This window comes from Dermacentor silvarum, chromosome 10 (assembly GCF_013339745.2).
Source record: "Dermacentor silvarum isolate Dsil-2018 chromosome 10, BIME_Dsil_1.4, whole genome shotgun sequence".
Taxonomy (NCBI): domain Eukaryota; kingdom Metazoa; phylum Arthropoda; class Arachnida; order Ixodida; family Ixodidae; genus Dermacentor; species Dermacentor silvarum.
Window position 1 is genome coordinate 22,854,174 of NC_051163.1, and position 21,838 is coordinate 22,876,011.

A 21,838-nucleotide genomic window follows, 5' to 3' on the forward strand; every position below is an offset into this window, starting at 1 on the left:
CGACGGACGCCCCCACGTATACGACGGGAGCGGCGCTGACAATTCGTCCGCGTATTCGAGGAGTCAGTCGGGTTAATTAAGTGCCACCTAAGCGCGAGGAAGCCACGGTGCTTCGCGGCGGGAGTGCGATGAAAAACGGCCCAGAGCGTACCTGCCCATCCTTGCTCCCATTAATTTACAGTTTTTTTTTATTTTGTAATTTGAGCGCGTGTCAGTTGTACGTCAGGTCTCTGTAGGAGCCGTGTTTATCCTTGCGTGTGCGCCACTTATGGGACAAGAAGAAAATTCGCATATTTGAAGCGGACTTGTTACTTTATCCGAGTCCATGTCCATTTCTTTGTTTCAGTTTCTTTATTGTTCTTCTTTTCTTGGGCGCAGACATTTCATTTTGGCGCTGGAATGTCGGTAGTTTTAAATTGGCGAGTAAAAACAGCCCCAACCGAGAGGACACACGACTAGACGGAACAAACGAACGTGCTCTCAATCTCGGCAGGACTGGTCCCCGCAGCCGTCTTTCTGCTTCGCCTTCGCCTTCTTTCGAATAAATGTATAGGACGGCGGCAAGGCTCATCGGCCTCCGTCGCGTCTTTCTACAGAGCACTAATCATACTGACGTAACGAAAATGTGACAGAAATGGCGCAGGAACCATCTGAGGTTGATTGTCAAAGTCAGTCGATAGCTTCCCGGTAGACCTGCTGAGATACTATGCTGCTTGCGATATTTATCGGCTAGCTCTACTGTATTGAAGAAACTCCCCGAGAGATCTGACATCAGTCCGAGCATTTCTGACATGTGTTTAGTCTTTGTGCCGTCGGCCATTTTTGGTACCATAATTTGGTCACGCCGCCGACTGCGAAAGATTTTCGCGTATGGGGCATATAATACTTTCGCATTAAAAAAAATAAAAATACTGTTAGGCGCGTGCGTAGATGATGTGGCATTGTATTGCCTGTATTGCCCGCGTTACAAACCACATTAAAACCGTTTCGAGGTAACTTATGCTCAGTCCTGTACCGGCCCAATCTATACTCGGCTAGGCAGTCATAAACGAAAAATTTTGGAGCGGGAAGAGCAATAGCTAAAGAAAGCTGCGTTTTAATAATAATAATAATAATAATAATAATAATAATAATAATAATAATAATAATAATAATAATAATAATAATAATAATTATGCACGTGTTTCTTCGAGCACTATGTCCAGTCTGTTTGCATTACTTCACTTCTGACAATGCTATCACAATGTGACCCCATCAGCCTTTCCGTAGTTTCAAACGTCCGAATAAACGTTACCGGGTCCCACACAAACAAACATACACACGCACACAAAAGAAGTGAACGTTACGTACTGCTGCCTCGTTCGAAAGTGCAGCTGAATGAGTTACTGGCGTCCTTGCCGTCTCGGAATGTAACAACGGCGTAGTTGTAGGTCAGCTCGAGCCGCTGCCTCCCGGGCACGTTGCTGTCGCAGTATCTGGAAGATGTTCACGAAAACATAGTTGGTCATATATCGGCTGGCCTTTAAAGATGCACAGAATGGAAACGTGAACTCAGTTTTAGACTGATAACGTACTATTTTAAAACATTTATTGTCGTTAATATCGCGCGAATAAGTTGATTACTAGAGGAGACTGTAAAGGCCGAAACTTCCAATTTCACATTTGGAAGTGACGTAGCGGCCGTCTCAAAACACAGTGACGTAGTGGCGCTGGCGCTACGTCACAGTGACGTCACGGATTTCCAAGTATTATCCTGTAGCTCGGCTTTCATGGTGCAGTCACACTTCATGTATTTTCCCAAGTTCATTATCTCACTGCTTTAGAGTACAAGGTATCCCCGCCCCCCCCCCCCCCCTACTTCAATTCTAAAAAAAAAGATAATAATAATCCACGAATAATTCACTGATTAAAAAAGAAAGAGAAGTAAACAGCCTTCAAATAGTTTGTGACCATAATTCACACGCTTAGGTCTACAAAATGAGAAAATTGAGATGCTACAAGCTGTCTACTAATGTGATACTAGTATGCAGCGTTCATCGCAAGAAATTTGGATATATAACAAAATAATTACATTAGGATATTTCAATCTCCTTGTTTTGTTTTGTTTTTTCTCGTCGAGATGCACAAGTTATACATTTGTGAACTCAAAAATGAACTTCGAATCATGAAGGGTGCAACCAAATGTTTCTGTAACTAACTTGTTAAAGAGAAATATTTTCATCTGTGAAACAAACAGCGCGAATCAAACGCACTAGGGGGGTTGGGTGTGTCTGGCGTGTGGTTGTTAAGGCTGATTCACACTTCGCCGACATGACAACGAGTTTGGTCTGCCGACTGATGACGACAGCAGCTTACAGGACGGAAAACGCTATGGCCAACGGTTTAGAGGAAGGAAGACGCTGTCGCCAACAGTCGGCAGACCGAACTCGGTGCCGTGTAGGCCTAGTGTGAATCAGCCTTTGTGCACCGTAGGCAATTATCAGAAGTTCTGCGTCCTTTGTGACGAAATGCCCGCCTTATTCTACATCCTACGACGTCACATTTATTCGTTTTTGAAAATGGTACGTTTCACTTGCTAAACAATTTATGCGCGTGTGTGTGCTTTCATTTTCATGAAAAAAAAAAAAAACGCTCTGGTGTTCCAACTACCTTGCATTCTTGTCATTAGGTGAAGCTGCTATGAAAATATCGTCAGAAACGACCTAATGTCTCTTTCTCTTTTTTTTTTTGTTTATGCGTTGGAAGCTCTTACATGTGTACTTACTTCCACATTACAGTTGCCTCGCTAGCGCTGTCAATGTAAGGCGAATGTTCTAGAGCTTATTGGTACAATGAGGCTAATAGTTCTCAATCATACGCCCAAGCCTTCGCACGACGCAACCGAATCAAAGCCCCTTATCTAGCATTTCGTAACATTTCGAGTTGTGCTTACTGTCGATCGTTTATCTTCAAGTAGCTGTTGGAGCAGTCGGCACCCGACTGGATGTTGAAAGCCGAACAGGTGACGACGACCTCGGAGTCCGGTGGCGCCTAGAAGAATTCGAAGTCACGAAATTGGCAGTGTGACAACGCGAAACGCGACTGCGACGCAGCCGTCAAAGCCGCGCAGCTCAATCGAAAATTGTTCCTTCGAAGTCCTTATCAAATAATACGAGGGAATCGTCATACCAGGACGTAGTAGGTGATGACTTGCGAATCGTGGGGGAATATCCTCTTCGAGGCGTGCTTTTCAATGGTGGCGGAATTCTTGGAGAACAAGTCCAATGTGTATGTACCTGAAACCTATTCAAAACTTAGTGCAATTTCAGAGCAGCATATTAGGTAGTAGCTATTTGCTAAAGAACGAAGATTTCTCTTGAAGTAACCCAACGCATAAGCAACCTGCCAAAAACAAATGATATAAGTACTTGTTATTCGCCAGAGGGTAACACACATTTTCTATTCACGACAAAATAACGGGGTTAATACTTTTTGAAGCCCTCAGATGTATCCATAGGGCGAACATGCAAATACCGCTTTCGATTATGGGCAGGTATAAATTTCAATTTGGTATTGAGATTTTCAGTGCCAGAATTAAGAGATTATGCATCAAATTGCAGACATCTTTTGCCAAGCCAGTCAAAAGAAAGCGATTTAGTATAAGGAGGACAACTTCGCATAAAACATGCTACAGTAAGTGGTTAACGTTTAATTGCCTCTTGTGAAACGGGCGAGAAGCAACACCAAGAAATGATCCGTCCAAGCGATCTTAAATACAGTGCTTTCATGCGGAATTGATATGCAGTGAGAGGTACCGCTGCGTTGAACACGTCAACTGAATTCTCTGTGCTTAGATGTGAAGGCGTCCAATATATAAACAGTTCTTAATGAGCTGCTGCAGTTATCCTAAGCTTACCAAAACCCGGCTTCTTTATGAATTGAATTGAACTTATTCTGCAGCAAAGTGGCGACGACCACAAGACGAAAACGTTGCAGGTTGCAGCTTGAGGGGAGCCTGGCGACCTCATACACAAGGCAACTTCATAGCGTTTGACCGAGAGCAGGTGTTTTACACAACGCAGTTTAAGAAAATGAAACTTAAATTAAAATTCGTACGGCACACAGAAACCACAATCAAATTTCATATACAGCATTATCGTGAAAAATATATCACACGGATTTTTTTTAAACAGGTGTGATAGTTATGAAACAAAAGGCAACCAACTTGTCACCGGCAACAGAAGTCAGCATACAAATGTTTCGGGTAGTTTTTTTTTTTTTTTTTTTTTTTTACAGAATAGATAAATTTAGATAAATTTCCTGTGTGCTTAATTCCAATACAACCTTTTTCAGTCCTCAGCAATTTTCTCACCTGACTCACTTAACCTTTGGGCACATCGCTGCTCCTAAACCACCAATCAATAAACTAGAAAAACCGGAATGTAGGGTTATAGATATTGTATCAACACTGTCCGTATCGAGGCTACTTTGGCACTGAGAATTCCAATGACATGCTGTACAATTGCAAAGCGAACACTAAAACCGACAATTAACAGGTCAACACTCATTCAGAAAAAAAAAATCATCCGGCCACCTCGATAAGAAGGTCATTCAAGTTATGCATAACTACGTGCATGTTTCGGGAGCGTTTGTTTGTTCTGTGGAAATCGCCTACGCAGACTGTTTGAGTTTTTGCCATGTTTAGCCTTTTTCAAGCTGTGCCTGAAGTGCTGTAACTTTGTGCCTTTCTTGTGCTATGCGATGCTGAGTGCATTCCGGAATCGTGCAATGGTTATATTACAGTGAAGAGGTTAAGGGCTAGGTTCCAGGAGATCGCGTCCGTAGACCGACCGGCGTGTACAACAATTTCGGCTCCGTGTGCGTGGTGGTTTGGCTCCATGTGCGTGGCGGTTTCCCGCCAGTTGTGCAGGACTCTGTCAAGGATAGTTTTCTAAACTTTATAGTTCTGGGTCTCCCGGACATTTCAGCGTTCCGATGTGAAGTCCTACCCGAAGTGAAACGAATTGAACTGAAGCGGGTCCTGCGCGAGCCTCACCTTTGGACTGGGGCTCCCGGTAGAGGAAGCACGAGAAATGTCCCTGGCGAACGCCGCGTTGCTTCTTATACGTCAGGCTGTACGTGGCCTTCTCTTTCACATGCCCGTAAGAGTATGTGAAGTCACGAGGCCGCGAGTGGCCGCACAACCTGCGAAGATGTGCACGACGAGATTAAGGACTCTTCTGTCACTGCGTTAGAACGGTGCTCGACTTACTACAACTCAATCATCATCATCATCATCATCATCATCATCATCATCATCATCATCATCATCATCATCATCAGTATATCTATGTCCACTGCAGGACGAAGGCCTCTCCCTGCGATCTCCAATTACCACTGTCTTGCGCCTAGCTTACTGCCTACCTCTCAAGGTAGAGCATGCAAAACAAGGTAGAGTGTTTCCGTGCGTACATAACAGGAAATGCTTATTCGTATTTTTCCCCTAAATATTCACTAATCATAGTGCAGCATTTGATTATTTCTATCTGTTTTCTATGATGTAAGGTTTCACTATGGCAGCCGTAAAGGCGGCTAACTTGCAACCAACATATTTCAAGCTAAGATGAATCCACAGCGCATGCGTCGTGTGGAGCCCTGAGCTATCACGTAAAAGCACATCCCCTTGCATTTGCTGCTCTCAGATTGTGGTAAGTATACCGAAGGCAAATAAATACATAATTATAATGATCATTACAGTATGTGCCCTCATGACTCAGTAGTTAAGCCGATGGACACTGCACGGGCCTGATTTGTCGCCTGATTCTTTATGAAGCCCGAGCACAGCCCGGGCCCATGATACCAGGCCCGAGCCCGCCCTGGGCCCGTGTTACGAAGCCCGGGCCCGGCCGTTCAATACTAAGCTTAGGCAGGGTCTGCGTTTGCATGTCCGCGTTTGCAGGATCCGCGTTTTACGTACAGGCCGAAAAAAAAATTTTTTTTTTTTACTTACAGATTGTACCGTATGTCAGCCTCACCTTCTCGAGGTATAATCAGCTGCGGTATATATAAGCAATAAAATACCTAAATCTTTCTTTTCCCCATGGCAGCATCAATGATCTGGCACATTGCCTGTGCTGTTATTTTTCCGCTAGTGCGCAAGATCATACCTTGATGGTATGATTTGGTCCTATGAGGTCATTTAGTATGCGAATATATGTATAGGTGAATTCACTAGCATACCGCCTAAATAAACGAACAAGTAGAAAGAGGCACCCCTTGAGTTAGGCCTAAAATAATATAATAGTGTCGAGAGTTGTAATATTATCGCACCAGCGGTGAGAGGAAAATATTTTGAAGTGCGCTTTTTGTTTGGTAGCCGTAAAGGCGGCTAACTTGCAACCAACATATTTCAAGCTAAGATGAATCCACAGCGCATGCGTCGTGTGGAGCCCTGAGCTATCACGTATAAGCACATCCCCTTGCATTTACTGCTCTCAGAATTTTTTTTCCTGACGCAAACTACGTTGGTTTTGTGGACAAGAAAATAACTAGAATATCACCTGTTTTCCTATTTTCTGTAGTAAGGTATACTAAGAGCTAGCTAGCTCTTTACACGTATCACTTCAGCTTGGCATAGAATACCTTGAACCATGCAATGCATAACGTTCGCGTGTGGTCGCACGCCATTTAATAAGCGGGCCGAATCTGGCCCGGGCCCGTGGCTTCAAGCCGGAGTCCGGCCTGGGCGCGCGGCCTCATGCCCGAGCCCGGCGAGAAACGCTTCGGATGGCCCGGCCCGGCTCGCGGGCAGGGCCGGGCCCGGTCTTTCGAGTCGGCCCGGGCCCGTGCAGTTCTCTAATCGATAGCACAAAAGAGAAGGTTGAATGACCGTAAGGTGAGCACGCATTTCGGTGGAAGCGAAGTCGAAAAATATCCGATGTCCCGATATATTCGGTGTTCATCGGTAGAAACATGTCCCGAGTCGACCATTGCGACTGATTCAGCAAGTGTACTGTTAGCTGTGTTGACGTCAGTGACCAGAGTTAATCACGCGAACGTTAAATATTACAATTTGTCTCGTGCTGTGGTTGTGTCGCTAGAACCTTACCTGTCGTTGTAGTTAAACCAATGCAGCCTCTCCTTGGAACAGTCGGTGTCCAGTCTGAAGTCGTTGCACCACAGGTAGTGGACCATGTGCGGCACACTCTGCGGGAGACGGTGGCTGATTGATTCATCGGGGTAGAATGCGACATTTTTTTTCACTGCGACATAGCTTGAAGACACAATGAGAGCCGGTGCACATCTCCCATGTGTGCGCTACTGTTTAGAGATATCCTTTTTGTTTCAGGTGACGATCACTGGCAGTGCGGTAAAATAGCACTTTTTACACATTTTCTTGAGAAACGTTCCTGCAACCGCAGAATCTGTGCTTATACAGTGAACATCCTTCGCACTGTTAAGTCTTGCTCTATGTGTCGGAGGACATTGCTGGAACGTACGGTATGTTGAATTATACTATCCAGAGATAAAGAAAGTATTCGCTTAAAATAAAAGAAAAAGCTGCTGCGATGCGTTCGTTAAATCAAAAAGAGAACGCTGAAACTTGTCGTCCACCCAACAGTAGCAAGAAACTACACAGGGCAATTATACCAGCTTCCCAGAGTGAAAGCTTCGTGGCTGAAGAAAACATTCGTACTGGTCCGGTGGTCGGACCTGGGATCAACGCCTTTCCGTATAGCGGCGATTCTACTGTCTGAGCAAGCCAGGAGGCCAGCAGATGACAGAGCGAAAGCCGAATCGATCGACAACTTGAAACACGGGGACGCTGAATATGCACAGCTTTGACTTTCCACGAAAGATGGCACTGCGGTGGTTCCTCGTAATAAACGTACTAAGTAAGCTCAGGGAAACTACATCACATACTGCGGAGAACAATCGCTTCAGTTTCTAGTTTTCGCTAATATTCTGGCAACCAGAGCCTGAATTTTCGCTTATGATTGATGCAAACTTAATCTTCATCGCGTCTGCTTCGACGTTGGATATCATCGTCCGACCTGTATCTCTGCTCACCATGACTTCGTACCGGACGGTCATGTCCATCTCTGTCTCCATTTCATCTCTGAACGGTGAGACGATCTTAACTATGGGACTGGCCACCATGTTGACGCAGATTTGAGCTGAAATCACAAGAAAGAGTGCATAGACAAAGTTATTGGCTACCCAATGGCGAATATGTAGGGTTGTATAGGAAAGTTGCATTATAGATCTTACTTTTTTTTTACTTTCTATTATTATGTATTGATTTGACGTGAAACGGGTAGCCGCGCAGCGCCACTTAGAGGTGCCAATATCTCTTGACAATGATCTATTTTAAAGATTTAAAACGAAGGAGTGGTAAACGTGCCCTCAAATTAAAAGAGCGAAAATGCGAAACGCTGTTCGGCGCCAGGCATTCGTTCGCTCACCTCGATGCCTAAAAGCAGATCTTTTGTTCAACGGCACGCATAAATGTAAGCAAAGCAAGAAAATGAATCAAAGTGATTCGGAATCGGAATATAATGACGTACCCCCTCCCTCATTACTTACAAAAGTAACGTAATGCAAAATGTGCTGCCGATCTATGCGATTTATTCTGTCAACTTCTTTCAGAAACAATACGGCAGATATCCTAACAGGGACATTGTATGAGCCGTGTTACTGCCTCTGTCCCTGACAACCACTGCCAATGAAGCCTGCAGGCTGTCTCAATACACGAAGAGAATAGGAAATTTCGAGGCAGCAGAATGCAGCTAGCGACAGTTACTAAGGTGACGCTAACATCGAGGACATTAGAAGTCTGCACTGATTATCCTCCCCTCAAAGCCTGAACAGAAAGAGAAAGGGCAGTCACCTCTCTGCTCCGGAGCTCCCACGTACGTCGGTGTGTTGGGCGATTCGACGCAAGCAGTCTTCTTGCCTGGTGGAAAATGAACAATGAGAAAACGACCAACCGATAACACCAGAATACTTTATCTTTCGGGGGAACAGTGCAAACGTTATTCAAAGAAGTTACGGGCACAGGAAGGCAGCTGATCCTCAATGATGAGGGTGTTAGCGAAGTAACCAAAAAAAATGTTCAGAAAACTTCTTCCAGGGCAGAAATGCAACTTCACGTTGTTTTGCTTACCATACGATTGAAATGAGCTGTGCTTGCTCACGTAAGAAGTTACTTGCAACGACAAATGTCATATTGATCAGGAAGCCTTCTGCTCGGAGACGCCGAGTATACGGCTTAACATCTTCGTTACAGAGACCACATCTGTTGCGTCCCTGTTGTCGAAATTCGCAGTTTCCTTGATTCTTCGTCGTCAATTTACCCTCCTCCTCACCTGTGGTCTGCGCGCTTCACAGTTGCTTTCTCCTACATTCCCTCTTTCTTCGATATTTCGCAAACGTTCTTGGTTCTACCTGAGGGAAGCGCTTCGCACGTATTGTGGCGGCACAAATAAATTTCACGATTAACTACAGCGTATGCTACAGGGAATCTATAGCACGACGTCGTTAACGACATCGCATTATGGGACACCCCTGAGTATATTATAGAAGCATTACGTCATGCTTCAACCTCAGCCTGCTATCACTCCCTAGCAAGAAATTTTCTCTCTCTGACAAGCTATAATACAGCTTTTTAAACTTGGAGCAAACAGCACTCCGTCCTTTTCGCAGCCAGAGTGCGTCGTTAAGCGCTTACACGGTAAAATAACACCATCAGTAATCCTTTTGTCGCTTTTGACCGACATTTTCAATTATTCACTTTCATATAAAACCTCACAGGACCAACAACTGACACTTTCAGTAAAGATGGCAACGTGTCATAAGTGGTTTTCAATGCAACTACAAGCGCATACTTTCCGCTTGGTCTGCAGAAAAAAAGAAAGAAAAGCGAAAACCTTAATGCGCGAGTTTCTGCAGTTGTGTCATTTCGCAGAAAGTAGATTTATTATAATAAGCCATTCATTCATTTCAGCCATAAGGGACGCTGTTGGGGTACTACACAAGGGGAAGCATGAATAACAAAGTATATCATTATATCACCAATGTAAACAATAATCTATAACAACGAAAGAAAAAACAATAATTACAAACCAGCAAAGTAATGAATGTAATAAACTTCCCCAGCATATTATTGAACTAGTGTAGGCAAGCAGGAAGGTTGTAATGATGGAATCAGCTGATAACTGAATAAATATTTTTAAAAGAGAAACAAAAGGGAATAAAGAAACGAAAATACAAAAAAATTATGTCATTCAGGAACGAAAAATAAGAAGCACTCGAAGCAAACAAGGAGGAAGCAGAATATCACCAACATTTAATACCCGAAGCGTGCAGTTTGAGGAATTTTAGCGATTAAATAAACATATTGCAGTTTACGGATTACCAGAACGCCGAAGGCATCAACGGCAACAGTGGCATTGGCAGCGCTATCTTGTGCTACCTTTTCAAGCACTTGGAAACATACTTCTTTTGCGTCATTGTTCTTGCAGAAGGGGATAGAAAAAGATATCCACTGCTGTGAGAAAACAAGTTTTTGAGCCCCTATTTCCTTTGTTTACGTCGAAAATTTATTTATTTATTTATTTATTTATTTATTTATTTATTTATTTATTTATTTATTTAGTTAGTTAGTTAGTTAGTTAGTTAGTTAGTTAGTTAGTTAGTTAGTTAGTTAGTTAGTTAGTTAGTTAGTTAGTTAGTTAGTTAGTTAGTTAGTTAGTTAGTTAGTTAGTTAGTTAGTTAGTTAGTTAGTTAGTTAGTTAGTTAGTTAGTTAGTTAGTTAGTAGTTAGTTAGTTAGTTAGTTAGTTAGTTAGTTAGTTATTGCTGCTTCACAGGTATTTGTGCCAGCATATAGGTAGAATTTTGTCGCTGCAATTATAGCTCTTTGCGCTCTAGTTTACATTAGCGTCACACGGTGGCGTCACCAACGTTGTTGCGCACGTCCCTCTATCCGGTGTTCCGTATTTCGTAATGTGTGATACGTTTAGCGACACGCTAAAACTCTATAAAATCTCTGTAAGTTTTCAAGGACTGCGTTCAAAGACAATTCATTGAATTGAGTAGAACATTCCATTCTACAATAGCGTAAGGCAAAAATCTATTTTTCGGCTGCCAAATCAGCACAGGTGAGGAAGCTCACCTGCTATCCGGTGCAGGACACACTGCACTCGATCGTTAGGTGACGAGGCCAGCTTGACCGCAATGGCCGCCGTGCCCGTTGGAGGAATCTCAATTTCCACTTTGTGCGCCGTGGGGAAGTGGCAGTACCTGAGCAGATAACCCGAAAGCGAAAGTATAACAGAAATTTCACAAAAGATAACGGCCGAGTAATAGATTAGTGTCGTCTGCTCTGTGGCCGTCTGCTTCCGTTTCGCGCAAAGAGCCAAGCTGTACAGCCAACTGTCCACGTTGGCCGTTCATGCAGTCGCCCATTAATCATCTGTTCTCCAGACGCAGCACAGACGCAGACGCAGTCCAGTTTTAGAAATCACGTGACCATTTGTAACGCTAGAGCCTTTCTTTCTTTTTTTTCGTTATTATTAAGTGAATAAATATAGGAAAGGATTATTTTTTTTTCATTTTCTTTCTTTTTTTACTTTCTGAACATAGCAACATACTTTCGAACAGTTTTCATTAGTTTGCTCCACTTTGTCATGAACGTGAAGGATATGCTCGTTTCTGGCCACGCCAATTCAAACAACATGCGTCGCGTGAGAATGAAGAAATGAAATGGCTTGGGCATGCACAAGACGGTCACAAAGCACGATTCTTCTGAAGAAAGCAACGGCTCTTGGCAAGTCACCGAGTGGCCAGTTCAACATTCATCCCCTCAATGTAAACGTCTCCCCGCAATGTCCTGTTGCGCTTTACCCACTCATTAGAACCTGGAAAATGTGGAACGTTTCCTCCAGTTGCTGGCCCGGCGTTTCCACTTGTAGTGTTGTGAAATTGGTTGGGTTCAAGAGACGTTTCAGTTTCGGTTTTGCTGTGACACTCATGACAATTGACATGATCCCGAAATGTGTGATGGGACACCGAGAGAGAGCTGGGTTAGTGTTGTTGTATTGTGTTTGTGCTGTTAATCTAATGTCATCTCTTGAATAAATAGTGCAAAGACACTACACCACTGATTCTGGCCCCCGAACGCGGTGCGTTGTGCGTAGCGATTGGCACAACTCTAGCGTACTTACTTTTGCAGGTCGACTGTAACGTAGCTCTGTTTGCAGGGCCAGTAGTCACTCACTTCGAACACGGGACAGCTCATGACAACGAAGGATTTCTTGGGAGCCTAGGAAAGCCAAGCATGAAACACAGTCAACATGCATACAGAAACGTAAATCAGTTTCTCGTGCTTTTAGGGCGATGGCTGAACATATAATCTTCAGACTGTCTTTATAACCCGGTGTGCTTAATTGCCCTCACTATGACTGTCGAGATCAAACGCGGTGAAGGCTTACTGGTCGCCGAGGGTGGCTTTCAACTCTTGTGCTGTAGAGTTAGATGTGCGAAATTTCGGAAGTGCGCTAACCGAGCCAAGATGGCCGACCTCGTGCTACGCGCGCCACCTACCCTGTCAACCATGTTTCTTCGCCCCTGGAGTTCAACTCTCTGAGCGCCTTCGTGGGTACTTGGGCTATTATTATTACTATTAGTAGTAGTACAAGTGGTAGTAGCAGTAGTAGCAGCAGCAGCAGCAGTAGTAGTAGTCGTAGTAGTAGTAGTAGTAGTAGTAGTAGTAGTAGTAGTAGTAGTAGTAGTAGTAGTAGTAGTAGTAGTAGTACCCTGACTGAATTTAAAAGATATTTCGGACCAGGAGATAATATCAGCTACTTCTTGTCACTTGGGAAAGCTAGAAATATATCGCAGGCTTTCGCAAACAATCAAAGGGACGTAGCACACTAACATAAAAGTTTAAAGCGCCATACAGAACACCACTAAGGCAAAGCAGCATAGCACAAGCACTCATAACACAGAATGTCTCAAGAGAGAAATAAACTCATCATAAAATATCTGCAACTGCCTAAAATGCCACAATCGCGAGACGTAAGTTATGTATGTATATCACTGCTCCAAAAGGCAAAAGAAAGAACGTACAACGTCAGCCTAACCGGAGAAAAACGCTACATTCGTTTTATGTCCTAGTACTAGTCGGTAATATGACTGTCCTCAAAAAAAAAAACAAAAAAAAAAACGAAGGAAGCTGTTTTCGAGAAATGGACGCACATTTATTATTTTTTTAGATTAGTTTATTTATAGGCTACAGGCCCAGTAACTTCATCGTGCTCACAGGCCGGCCTCTTTGGTTGGGGCTATTTTTGTGTGGAGGGGAAGCCTGCTTTCACTGTTCCGGATAACGACTCTTAAATAGTTCGCTCAGATTTGAAGCGGTAAGATAATTCTTATCCTTTAACAAAACGCTATCGTCATGGCCTGTTCAATTCATGCGGCTTTACATACATTTTATTGGCTCACTGCACGTGACGGTTGACGCGCGAGCGTCAAACCGTAAGCTGTCTTCACTGTTAAATCACTCAGTAGTGAGACAAACACAACCTTCTGATCTTTTCGTGCTTCATCGGTTTCATTGTGAGTTCCAGCACAGACATGTACTAATAAGCGTACAATGGAATAAGGATATATGTATACAGCGCTAGCACCAGCAATGGTGGCGGCACCTTGTGACGTTATTATCAACTACAGAGCCACAGATGCGCGTCTTCGTTACACGACTCTACACTTTGAAAATGAAACCAGGTTATGTCGTCACCACTACGTTGTTCATGACACGGCTTCGTCAGCAGCAATACAGTTTAAAGGGATTATCTACTGTTTTTCACGGACCTTTTATTTTGTAGCGCAGTAGCAGGCCTACTATACGAAGTGTCTAAATGGGCAGTGGTTTCTCTGGAAAGCGAGAAGAAATTTTAAAACGGAACTTTTCGATCTGCGTAGTCCCTTCTTGAAGCTGCACTCTAAAGGCGCAACTTGTCCCACAACAATAATAGCCACCTATCTTGCTCGTGTTTCCTTTCTTTAACGCTGCGCGCCCGGTACTTCCAGGTCACGAACGGCATGCGCGTTATCAGCGTGACGTATAGCATTCTCAACCGGAATGTGGCGAGCGCAGAGTTTTCAAGAAAGGAAACGCAAACAAGGCAGACGAAGATTATTGTTGTGGTACCAGATAAGCCCCAAACACTGATTACACCGGATGCCGACAACACTGATTACTGGACGCGATGGCACTCTCGGAGGTCATGTATCACCGCGACTACGTTGGTTTGCACAAGGCGGCGCCACTTTTCAACGCGCGCCAGCTCGAAACGAAAGGACTTACTCTCTCAGGCAAAGAAACGTTAGCAGTAGAGCGCAAAATTCAATTTCGGGCAATACAATACAGCATCCAAGCAAAATACCTCTCCCTGTGCGCCTTTCTGGTTACTTCAGCGTACACGAATCGGTTGCACTGTTTGACCGCCGAGCGGCGCCGCATGCCATCCTTGCACCGCTTCCAGAGCCAAATTAAATATATATTTCCTATTTTATGGGATACAAGCATGCTCCATTCCGTCAATATGACAGACAATCTTCTCATTACCACCACAATCCGAAACCATGTTCCGAGTGGTAGACGGTCCCTTCAAGCATCGCAATTCACGTTTAACGTGCTGTTAATAAACAAGGTAGTCGAGGAATCTGCGGAGTACAATCAACCTCTCTATATGGCTTTCATAGATTATGAAAAGGCATTCGATTCAGTAGAGATACCAGCAGTCATAGAGGCATTGCGTAATCAAGGAGAACATGAGGCATACGTGAATATCTTGGCAAATATCTACAAGGATTCCACAGCTATACCTTGCTTCTCCACAAGAAAAGTAGAAAGTTACCTATCAAGAAAGGGGTCAGGCAAGGAGACACAATCTCTCCAATGGTATTCACTGCATCCTTAGAAGAAGTATTCAACCTCTTAGACTGGGAAGGCTTAGGAGTAAGGATCAACGGTGAATATCTCAGCAACCTTCGGTTCGCAAATGACATTGTCCTATTCAGACAATGGGGACGAAATACAACAAATGATTGAGGACCTTAACCAAGAAACTGTAAGAGTCGGGTTCAAGTTTAAAATGCAGAAGACCAAGATAACGTTCAATAGCCTGGCAAGGGAACAAGAACTGAGGATCGTCAGTCAGCCTCTAGAGCCGGTATACGAGTACGTTTATCTAGGTCAATTACTCACAGGGGACCGTGATCATTAGAAAGAAATTTACAGAAGAATAAAATTGGGTTGGAGTGCCTACGGCAGGCATTGCCAAATCCTGACTGGGAGCTTACCTCTGTCGTTGAAAAGGAAAGTGTACAATCATTGCATTCTACTGGAACTAACATATTGGACAGAAACTTAGAGGTTAAGAAAGAAGCTCGAGAACAGTTAAGGACCGCATAAAGAGCGATGGAACGAAAAATCTTAGGACTAACGTTAAGAGACAGGAAGAGAGCGGTGTGGATCAGAGAACAAACGGGGATAGCTGATATTCTAGTTGACATCAAGCGGAAGAAATGGAGCTGGGCAGGCCATGTAATGCGTAGGATGGATAACCGGTGGACCATTAGGGTTACAGAATGGATACCAAAGGAAGGGAAGCGCAGTCGAGGACGGCAGAAAACCAGGTGGGATGATGAAGTTAGGAAATTTGCAGGCGCAAGTTGGAATACGCTAGCGCAAGACAGGGGTAATTGGTGATCGTAGGGAGAGGCCTTGGTCATTCAGTGGACATAAATATAGGCTGATGATGATGATGAATAAGCAAAGCTTAACGGGTGTCGACATAAGCGTTTCTGCTCTTATATACACCTTACAACACTCTGGTTTATGTGTACCGTAAAGTACTTGCGCTATGTCATATCTCTTATTCTTCCTGATATACTTGAAAAAAAAAAAAGAAAAGGAACCTCTCGTGTCACTGTTATGAATTAATGCGTGTGATGGATATAATTTTCATCACGCACTCTCACTGAAATGAAATGCAGTGTTGGAAGCAGACTCCTCAGCCTACATAAGGGCAAACTTAATTGCATATTGTATAAGTACCCATGCATCTTATTACGCGTAATGTGAGCGTACCACTGCAGTGACCAGTAGTAATATTCACGGAAACGGCAACATGACATGCGAGCATTGTCTGAGACTATCCTCGCTTTTTTTTTTTTTAGAGAGAAATCTTCGAGCTACTTATGCCCCACAAGAACATAATAAATACAACAACCTGAGAGCTCTGTTTAACTCAGCTAGTCGTAGCTTGCCTGATCCCGGTGTCAAGAACGGCTTACGTTCACGGAATGGGTTTTTATTATGAGATATCGCATGATGGTATACCCTCGCGGATAACCGTTATGAGAGCTCTTAAAAAAAAAAAAACTTATTAAGAGTCACGTCTCATGATGGCTATAAGCAGGCCTGTGGACGCCAACACTTACCAGAATAACAAAGTCTGTCTCCTGGCGGTAAGCCTTTCCGCTGACGTCCAGCGTAAACTCCACATGCTTTATCAGGTCAATGACCCGCTTTGGGTACCCTGAAGGAGACCAGGAAGCGTATTTGGTTAGGCTGATGGCTTCCATGGAACATGATAAAAATATACGTGGTGGGGCTACTCTTTCGAAACGTTAACAGATGGCTTTTGTCATTAAAAAAGTTTTAAAACGAATATTGTGTCCTTCTGCATTGCTTTAATGTTTTTGTATAATACGGACAACAGCAACTTTCTTCAGCAAATCAACTCTGTAAGGTACGCTGGAAACGAAAATTCGCGATGAAGCGGGTCGTCGTTTAACGCAAATGGGTCATGAATGAATTCCGTGCCATTAGACAGCGCGACAGATACCTGTCGTTTGTCGTTTGCCGACTGCCATGCTATCTAACTACAACGAATGGAATTCAACTGTGACAACTCTACTGCTTTGACTGAATTTGCAGATGAAACGCGAAAGAGCTAACATGCAACAGCACTAACCCGCCCGTTAAGAACTGCTCAGCAGTTTCTTTTTCTTTTCTTTTTTTAATGTTACGTATAGGAACTCTCTTCCACTTACTTCTGACCACTTGGAGCTGACAGCTGTAAGCTGCACGCTGCGGATTGGCCGTTTTGAGCACAATCATGCTCTCCTGAGATCCAGGGTTGCCAGACGTGAACGTGAACGGTGCCTGAGGAAAGTTGTTGTTGCAGAACCTGCGCGCCAAAAGAAAGAAATGGCCATCATTGAACGGTTCAAAGAACAATGTCTCCCCGCTGTCGTGAAGGAGTTGACTGGGAAAGCGGATGTCAAATGCGAATGCATTTATAGCAGCGCAAGTAAAACTACAGCTTGAGAAAGATAGCACATTGTATGGCTAAACTATCAGTCGTCTTCTGTAGTAAACGGGATGCATTTCGTAACTACTCATTTTTCAGATACTTTCAAAACATTACACAACGTATATCTAGGCAAAAAGACTTTAAACCGTCTATATCCATCAAATTCGAATAGGTACAAAAACACGCGGCGTGATACCACTCAGTAACCCATCAAAGCGTTTACTGCCCCAAGTATCCACTTACACCAAGCCGTAACCATTAAATATATAGTTCTACCACACTTTACCAAAACAAAACGTTAGAAGCGCCGTTGGTGCACGCAGGAAATGCCTTGTGCAGCATCCCGCACAGCATTAAAATTTAACAACATAGCACAGATAAAGGATTCACTGAGCAGAGGCTTTAACCCTTAAGTAACTTTTCTATTTCACTATGGTATAAAGGTTATGAACAGGGATTAGGTGCCTCGGAAAGACTGGCCAACGTTTCGATAGGAGGACCTATCTTCGTCAAAGGCGGCCTCGCCATCTACGGCTTGTCAGCTTTAACAGTTTAGTAGAGTGACGTCACGTGCTGGTCGTTGTCGGTGGCGACTGGCAGAGTTTGACCGCATTCTTCAGCTTCATTCCTTTTTGTGTGTGACGCTTGAGACATGACTAAGCAAACAGGAGGTGCTGACATAGTCCAGCTACTCGCAGCCCAATAAAATTAAGTGATTGCGCTGGTGCACCCGAACCACCCGACTCTTACGATTATTCACACCTACTGCACAAGGCCAACGCACTGGTTCTCACTGCCACGTGCAAGCTCATCCACCAATGCTTTTGACCACACAAAAACGCATCACGTGTAAACAACGCTACCACGAGATCAAGCACAATCTCACTGAAGTGACCGTCGATAAGCCGATAAGCATGAACGGGCAACGAGCGTTTATTTTTCCGCTCATAGTCTTTCAAAGGACTCTTTCTCGTGAATGGTCGCACGTCTAAGCGGCTCGTGCCGCTCGATTACGAAGCAAAGCTGCTGTTTACACAATATCGATATCAGCGCCTAGTTGCGGTTCCCAGCGGCTACCGGCATTTTCACGCACATGTGTAGCGCGGCTGACCAAAGAAACGTGCAGCTGTGCTTTTGTTTCTTTTTTTTTTTTTTTCGTGGCCGCCTATGAATCGCGAGGCGCGCCGGGAAAGCTATTTCTATATATACAATGGTTCGTATTTGTGCACCCGAAGCATGGAACATATCTCTCTCTCCCTTTTTCTTTCTCTCCGCATCAGCTGTTCTTCGACCAGCGGCGATACCTATAAAGGCCTGAAAGCCCGCCACAGGTGCTTTGAGCGGCGCCGCAAAGCAAGGCGTTGTTCACGCTTCGTTCATTGATGTGGTAATGGAGCTTTTACGAGCGTTCGCAGCGGCGGCCGATGGCAATGCACTCCAAGTTTCCCCGAGCGACGACTAATGCAGTTGTTGCGCATTTCCTTCGACACGCGTGCGACAATTGTGCCAGTATTTCTTAGCTCTTTCCTGTCCACGCGTTCATTTTCTTCGGGAGACTCGCGATTTATTGGGTACAAGAACAAAATTTGATCTGTGCTAAAACAACATAAAAACTTTTTTTTATTACCTGGTGAGACTTGGTTTAGAATGGCCTCAGTAACTTTATGCCACAAAAAATTGCCAACAACAGCAACAACCACTCGCAAACGAACGTTTCAAGAGTCCCGTTTCACCTCGTTCTGAGGGCTCATTTGAAGCTCGCTTACATTCCCATAGAGTGAAGCTGACGTCACGACGTCGTGTAGGTAGTTGGGACAGGCGTAGAGTCACTGTTTACTTCATTTCCGCTTCTTTACAAGGCGGTAATTTTTCAAAACTCCGACCAAGGTTTACGGTTTGAGGCTATGGCATCTTCCTGACGGAGCAGATGGCCCTCAGGAAAGCCGTATTTCCCGTGATTCTAAAATGTTCGCGCGCCACTTCCTTCGCATAAGCAGCAGCACCCACCCCAATTATGTCCTCTCTGCCTTTCTTCAAGTAAACCTCTCTCTCCAATTATGTCCATTCGTCATATTTTAACAACAACAAACGTATTATTGGTTGACTGATTGATTGACTGATTAATTGATTGATCGATTGATCGATCGTGCAGCATCCAGCACCCATTTGTCTCACCTTGCACTGTTGATCATAAGGTAGTCGTGAGAGCAGTTGAACGTGGGACTTTGAACTTTGACTTGGGAGCACGTAACCTGTATTGTCGCGTTTGGGGGAACCTGCACAAACAGAGAGCGATGAAGATTACTTAAGCTGTGCAGAAATAAAGAATAAAAGAACTCGCTTGGAAAAAAAAAACAGATTTTAACCTGCTGACGCTCCCGGCACACCAAATTACGAGAGTACGTGTGAAAGTTGACACAAAGCACTCACTGGAAACAGGTGCACTGACAAACAACTCACCTTTACGCGTACACTCACGGAGCTGTTCACAAGCTCCGATTTATTCATGTTCGAGTAGAAAAAAAATACGTTGATCCAATGCAGTGTTGGAATCTTGCTGGCGCGATGCTTGTTTGAATTGGCGAGGCACAACAGCAGTAGCGCATGACACGCGCACGTCATCGTAACCTGTAGCTTTTATCTCTCTGCGCCACAAACACTGACGCCCTCATCAACATCCAAGGCATTAACCAAGGTGTTCATGGTTGTACCGTGGCTACATCGGGACACAAGGCGCGATCCCTCAGAATTAGCACGACCACAGGAGAGATACTGCAAGGCGAGCAGATGCTGCAGAATAAATGTGCATGTTCTCCGAAAGATGCAAATTTGGGTTGTATTAACATTCTTACGTAGACGCCGATTGCGATTGGTCAATGCTGTGGTGACGATGTCAACGCGTCAATGACCATCACGAGTGGCTGGTGGTCCATTACCGGCCAATAAAGAAACTCTATTAGGTAAGAGACGTTCTGGAAATGCGGGCCCTGGTTCGTTGGCTTGCTGGACCATTGAATTTTGTTCTGGAATCAACCATCGTAAGCGACGCTGAACCTGACCTGCCGAAAGTGCCAGGTTCTGGCCTGCCGATGCCAGGCGTCACCAGCAGCGGCAAGTGAAGCGATTTCCCAAACACCAAAGGTAGCATGTCAAACGCCACGCAAAGACAGGCATGCGTTTACACAATGCATTTAGAGAGTGTCGAACTTCCTGTTCAGATTGAGCTTCAATATAGCCAATAAGCGTTTGTTCTATAATCCACGCTGCTCTTTTAGCGTCCAATAACACTGCACCTATAATTGCACTTGCAATTCTCGATGCATCGTCCTCAGAATTGATTTAAAGCTGCTTCTTCATTCCTGAGTTTCAAACACCAATGATGTAGGTAACAGCATACACTGATCATTCTATAAGGTTACCACATATATACCACCGTACTCACCATCAGCTCATAGCCTTCGGAATAAACGTGAGTGACCCTGGCAATGGTCTGGCTGAGCTTCTCGTACTTGACGTCCGGCACTGTGGGGAAGTCTGTCACTCGCGGCCCTGAGACCACTGCGCTGTCGCTGTTCACCAGGTCAATGCACATCCACTTCTGTACCTCTGCAATCGGATCGAGCCGATTGGTAAACAACAATATAAGCTGTAAATCTGGCAGGCCTTGTTTCTCCTAAACACCCACAACACTGTCCTACCACGTAAATTGCTTTAAAAGCCAGTGTCCTCTTTAGTTTGATTTCCACACAGTCTTCCGCCTCGACATGCTCGTACATGTTTCGAGGTCTTTCCTGTGATTTGAGAGCCTAATGTTCAAGAGAAAAAAGTCTGCAAAAGTCGCCAATAGGAGTTCTTTTCTCCACTACATCATGATTGTTTTTAATAGTCAACAATTACCCAGCCTCAGCTAGATGCTTTTAATGCTCACTGTCAAATTGAGCCGATTCGTAACTTTCGATGAGAGAGACAGAAGGGGAAAGGCAGGATGGTTAACCAGAGGGGAAGGTCCGGTTTGCTACCCTACGCTGGGGAGAGGGGGAGGTAAAGTGACAGGAAAGTAGAAACAGAGAAAGAAAGGGAGCACAGATACACAATCACAGTCGGTCACTGTCACCGCATACAATCACTGCACAGCACAGTAGCACTTGTAGCACCGTAAACGTCAGTTCAGGCTACAGCCGCTTATCCAATTCTGGGGCCGTATTCTGAAACGTTCCACTAGACGAAATTTCTTTTTTTTTCGTTTTCATGTGCACGCTGATTGGCTGGTTGAGCAAAATTGAATGACTTCGGGCTCAACCACCCAATGAGCTCATCCAATTGTGCTAAAACAGCCAATGAGCGCGCGCCTGAAAGCAAAAAAAAAAAAAAGAAATTTCGCCTAGTGGAACGTTCCAGAATACGGCCCCTCTATTTTTTAAAAACTGCAACAGAGCTTTCGTCGCCCTCCGCTGCGATGTCTTGTGAT

At 44.3% G+C, this 21,838-nt stretch overlaps 1 protein-coding gene across 1 annotated transcript in view; it reads right to left on the reverse strand.

Annotated features, from left to right (window-relative positions):
• LOC119430925 (uncharacterized) overlaps positions 1 to 21,838 on the reverse strand; it is a 102,083-nt gene that overhangs the window by 18,016 nt on the left and 62,229 nt on the right. The window contains exons 4-16 of the mRNA XM_049656916.1: positions 20,813 to 20,976; positions 19,546 to 19,646; positions 17,108 to 17,244; positions 16,493 to 16,590; positions 12,205 to 12,302; positions 11,154 to 11,281; positions 8,870 to 8,935; positions 8,050 to 8,156; positions 7,088 to 7,185; positions 5,036 to 5,184; positions 3,169 to 3,275; positions 2,933 to 3,030; positions 1,351 to 1,475 (exon numbers count right to left, since the gene is read on the reverse strand). Of these exons, the coding sequence (XP_049512873.1) occupies positions 1,351 to 1,475; positions 2,933 to 3,030; positions 3,169 to 3,275; positions 5,036 to 5,184; positions 7,088 to 7,185; positions 8,050 to 8,156; positions 8,870 to 8,935; positions 11,154 to 11,281; positions 12,205 to 12,302; positions 16,493 to 16,590; positions 17,108 to 17,244; positions 19,546 to 19,646; positions 20,813 to 20,976 (1,476 nt within the window). The remainder of the gene's footprint in view (positions 1 to 1,350; positions 1,476 to 2,932; positions 3,031 to 3,168; positions 3,276 to 5,035; positions 5,185 to 7,087; positions 7,186 to 8,049; positions 8,157 to 8,869; positions 8,936 to 11,153; positions 11,282 to 12,204; positions 12,303 to 16,492; positions 16,591 to 17,107; positions 17,245 to 19,545; positions 19,647 to 20,812; positions 20,977 to 21,838) is intronic.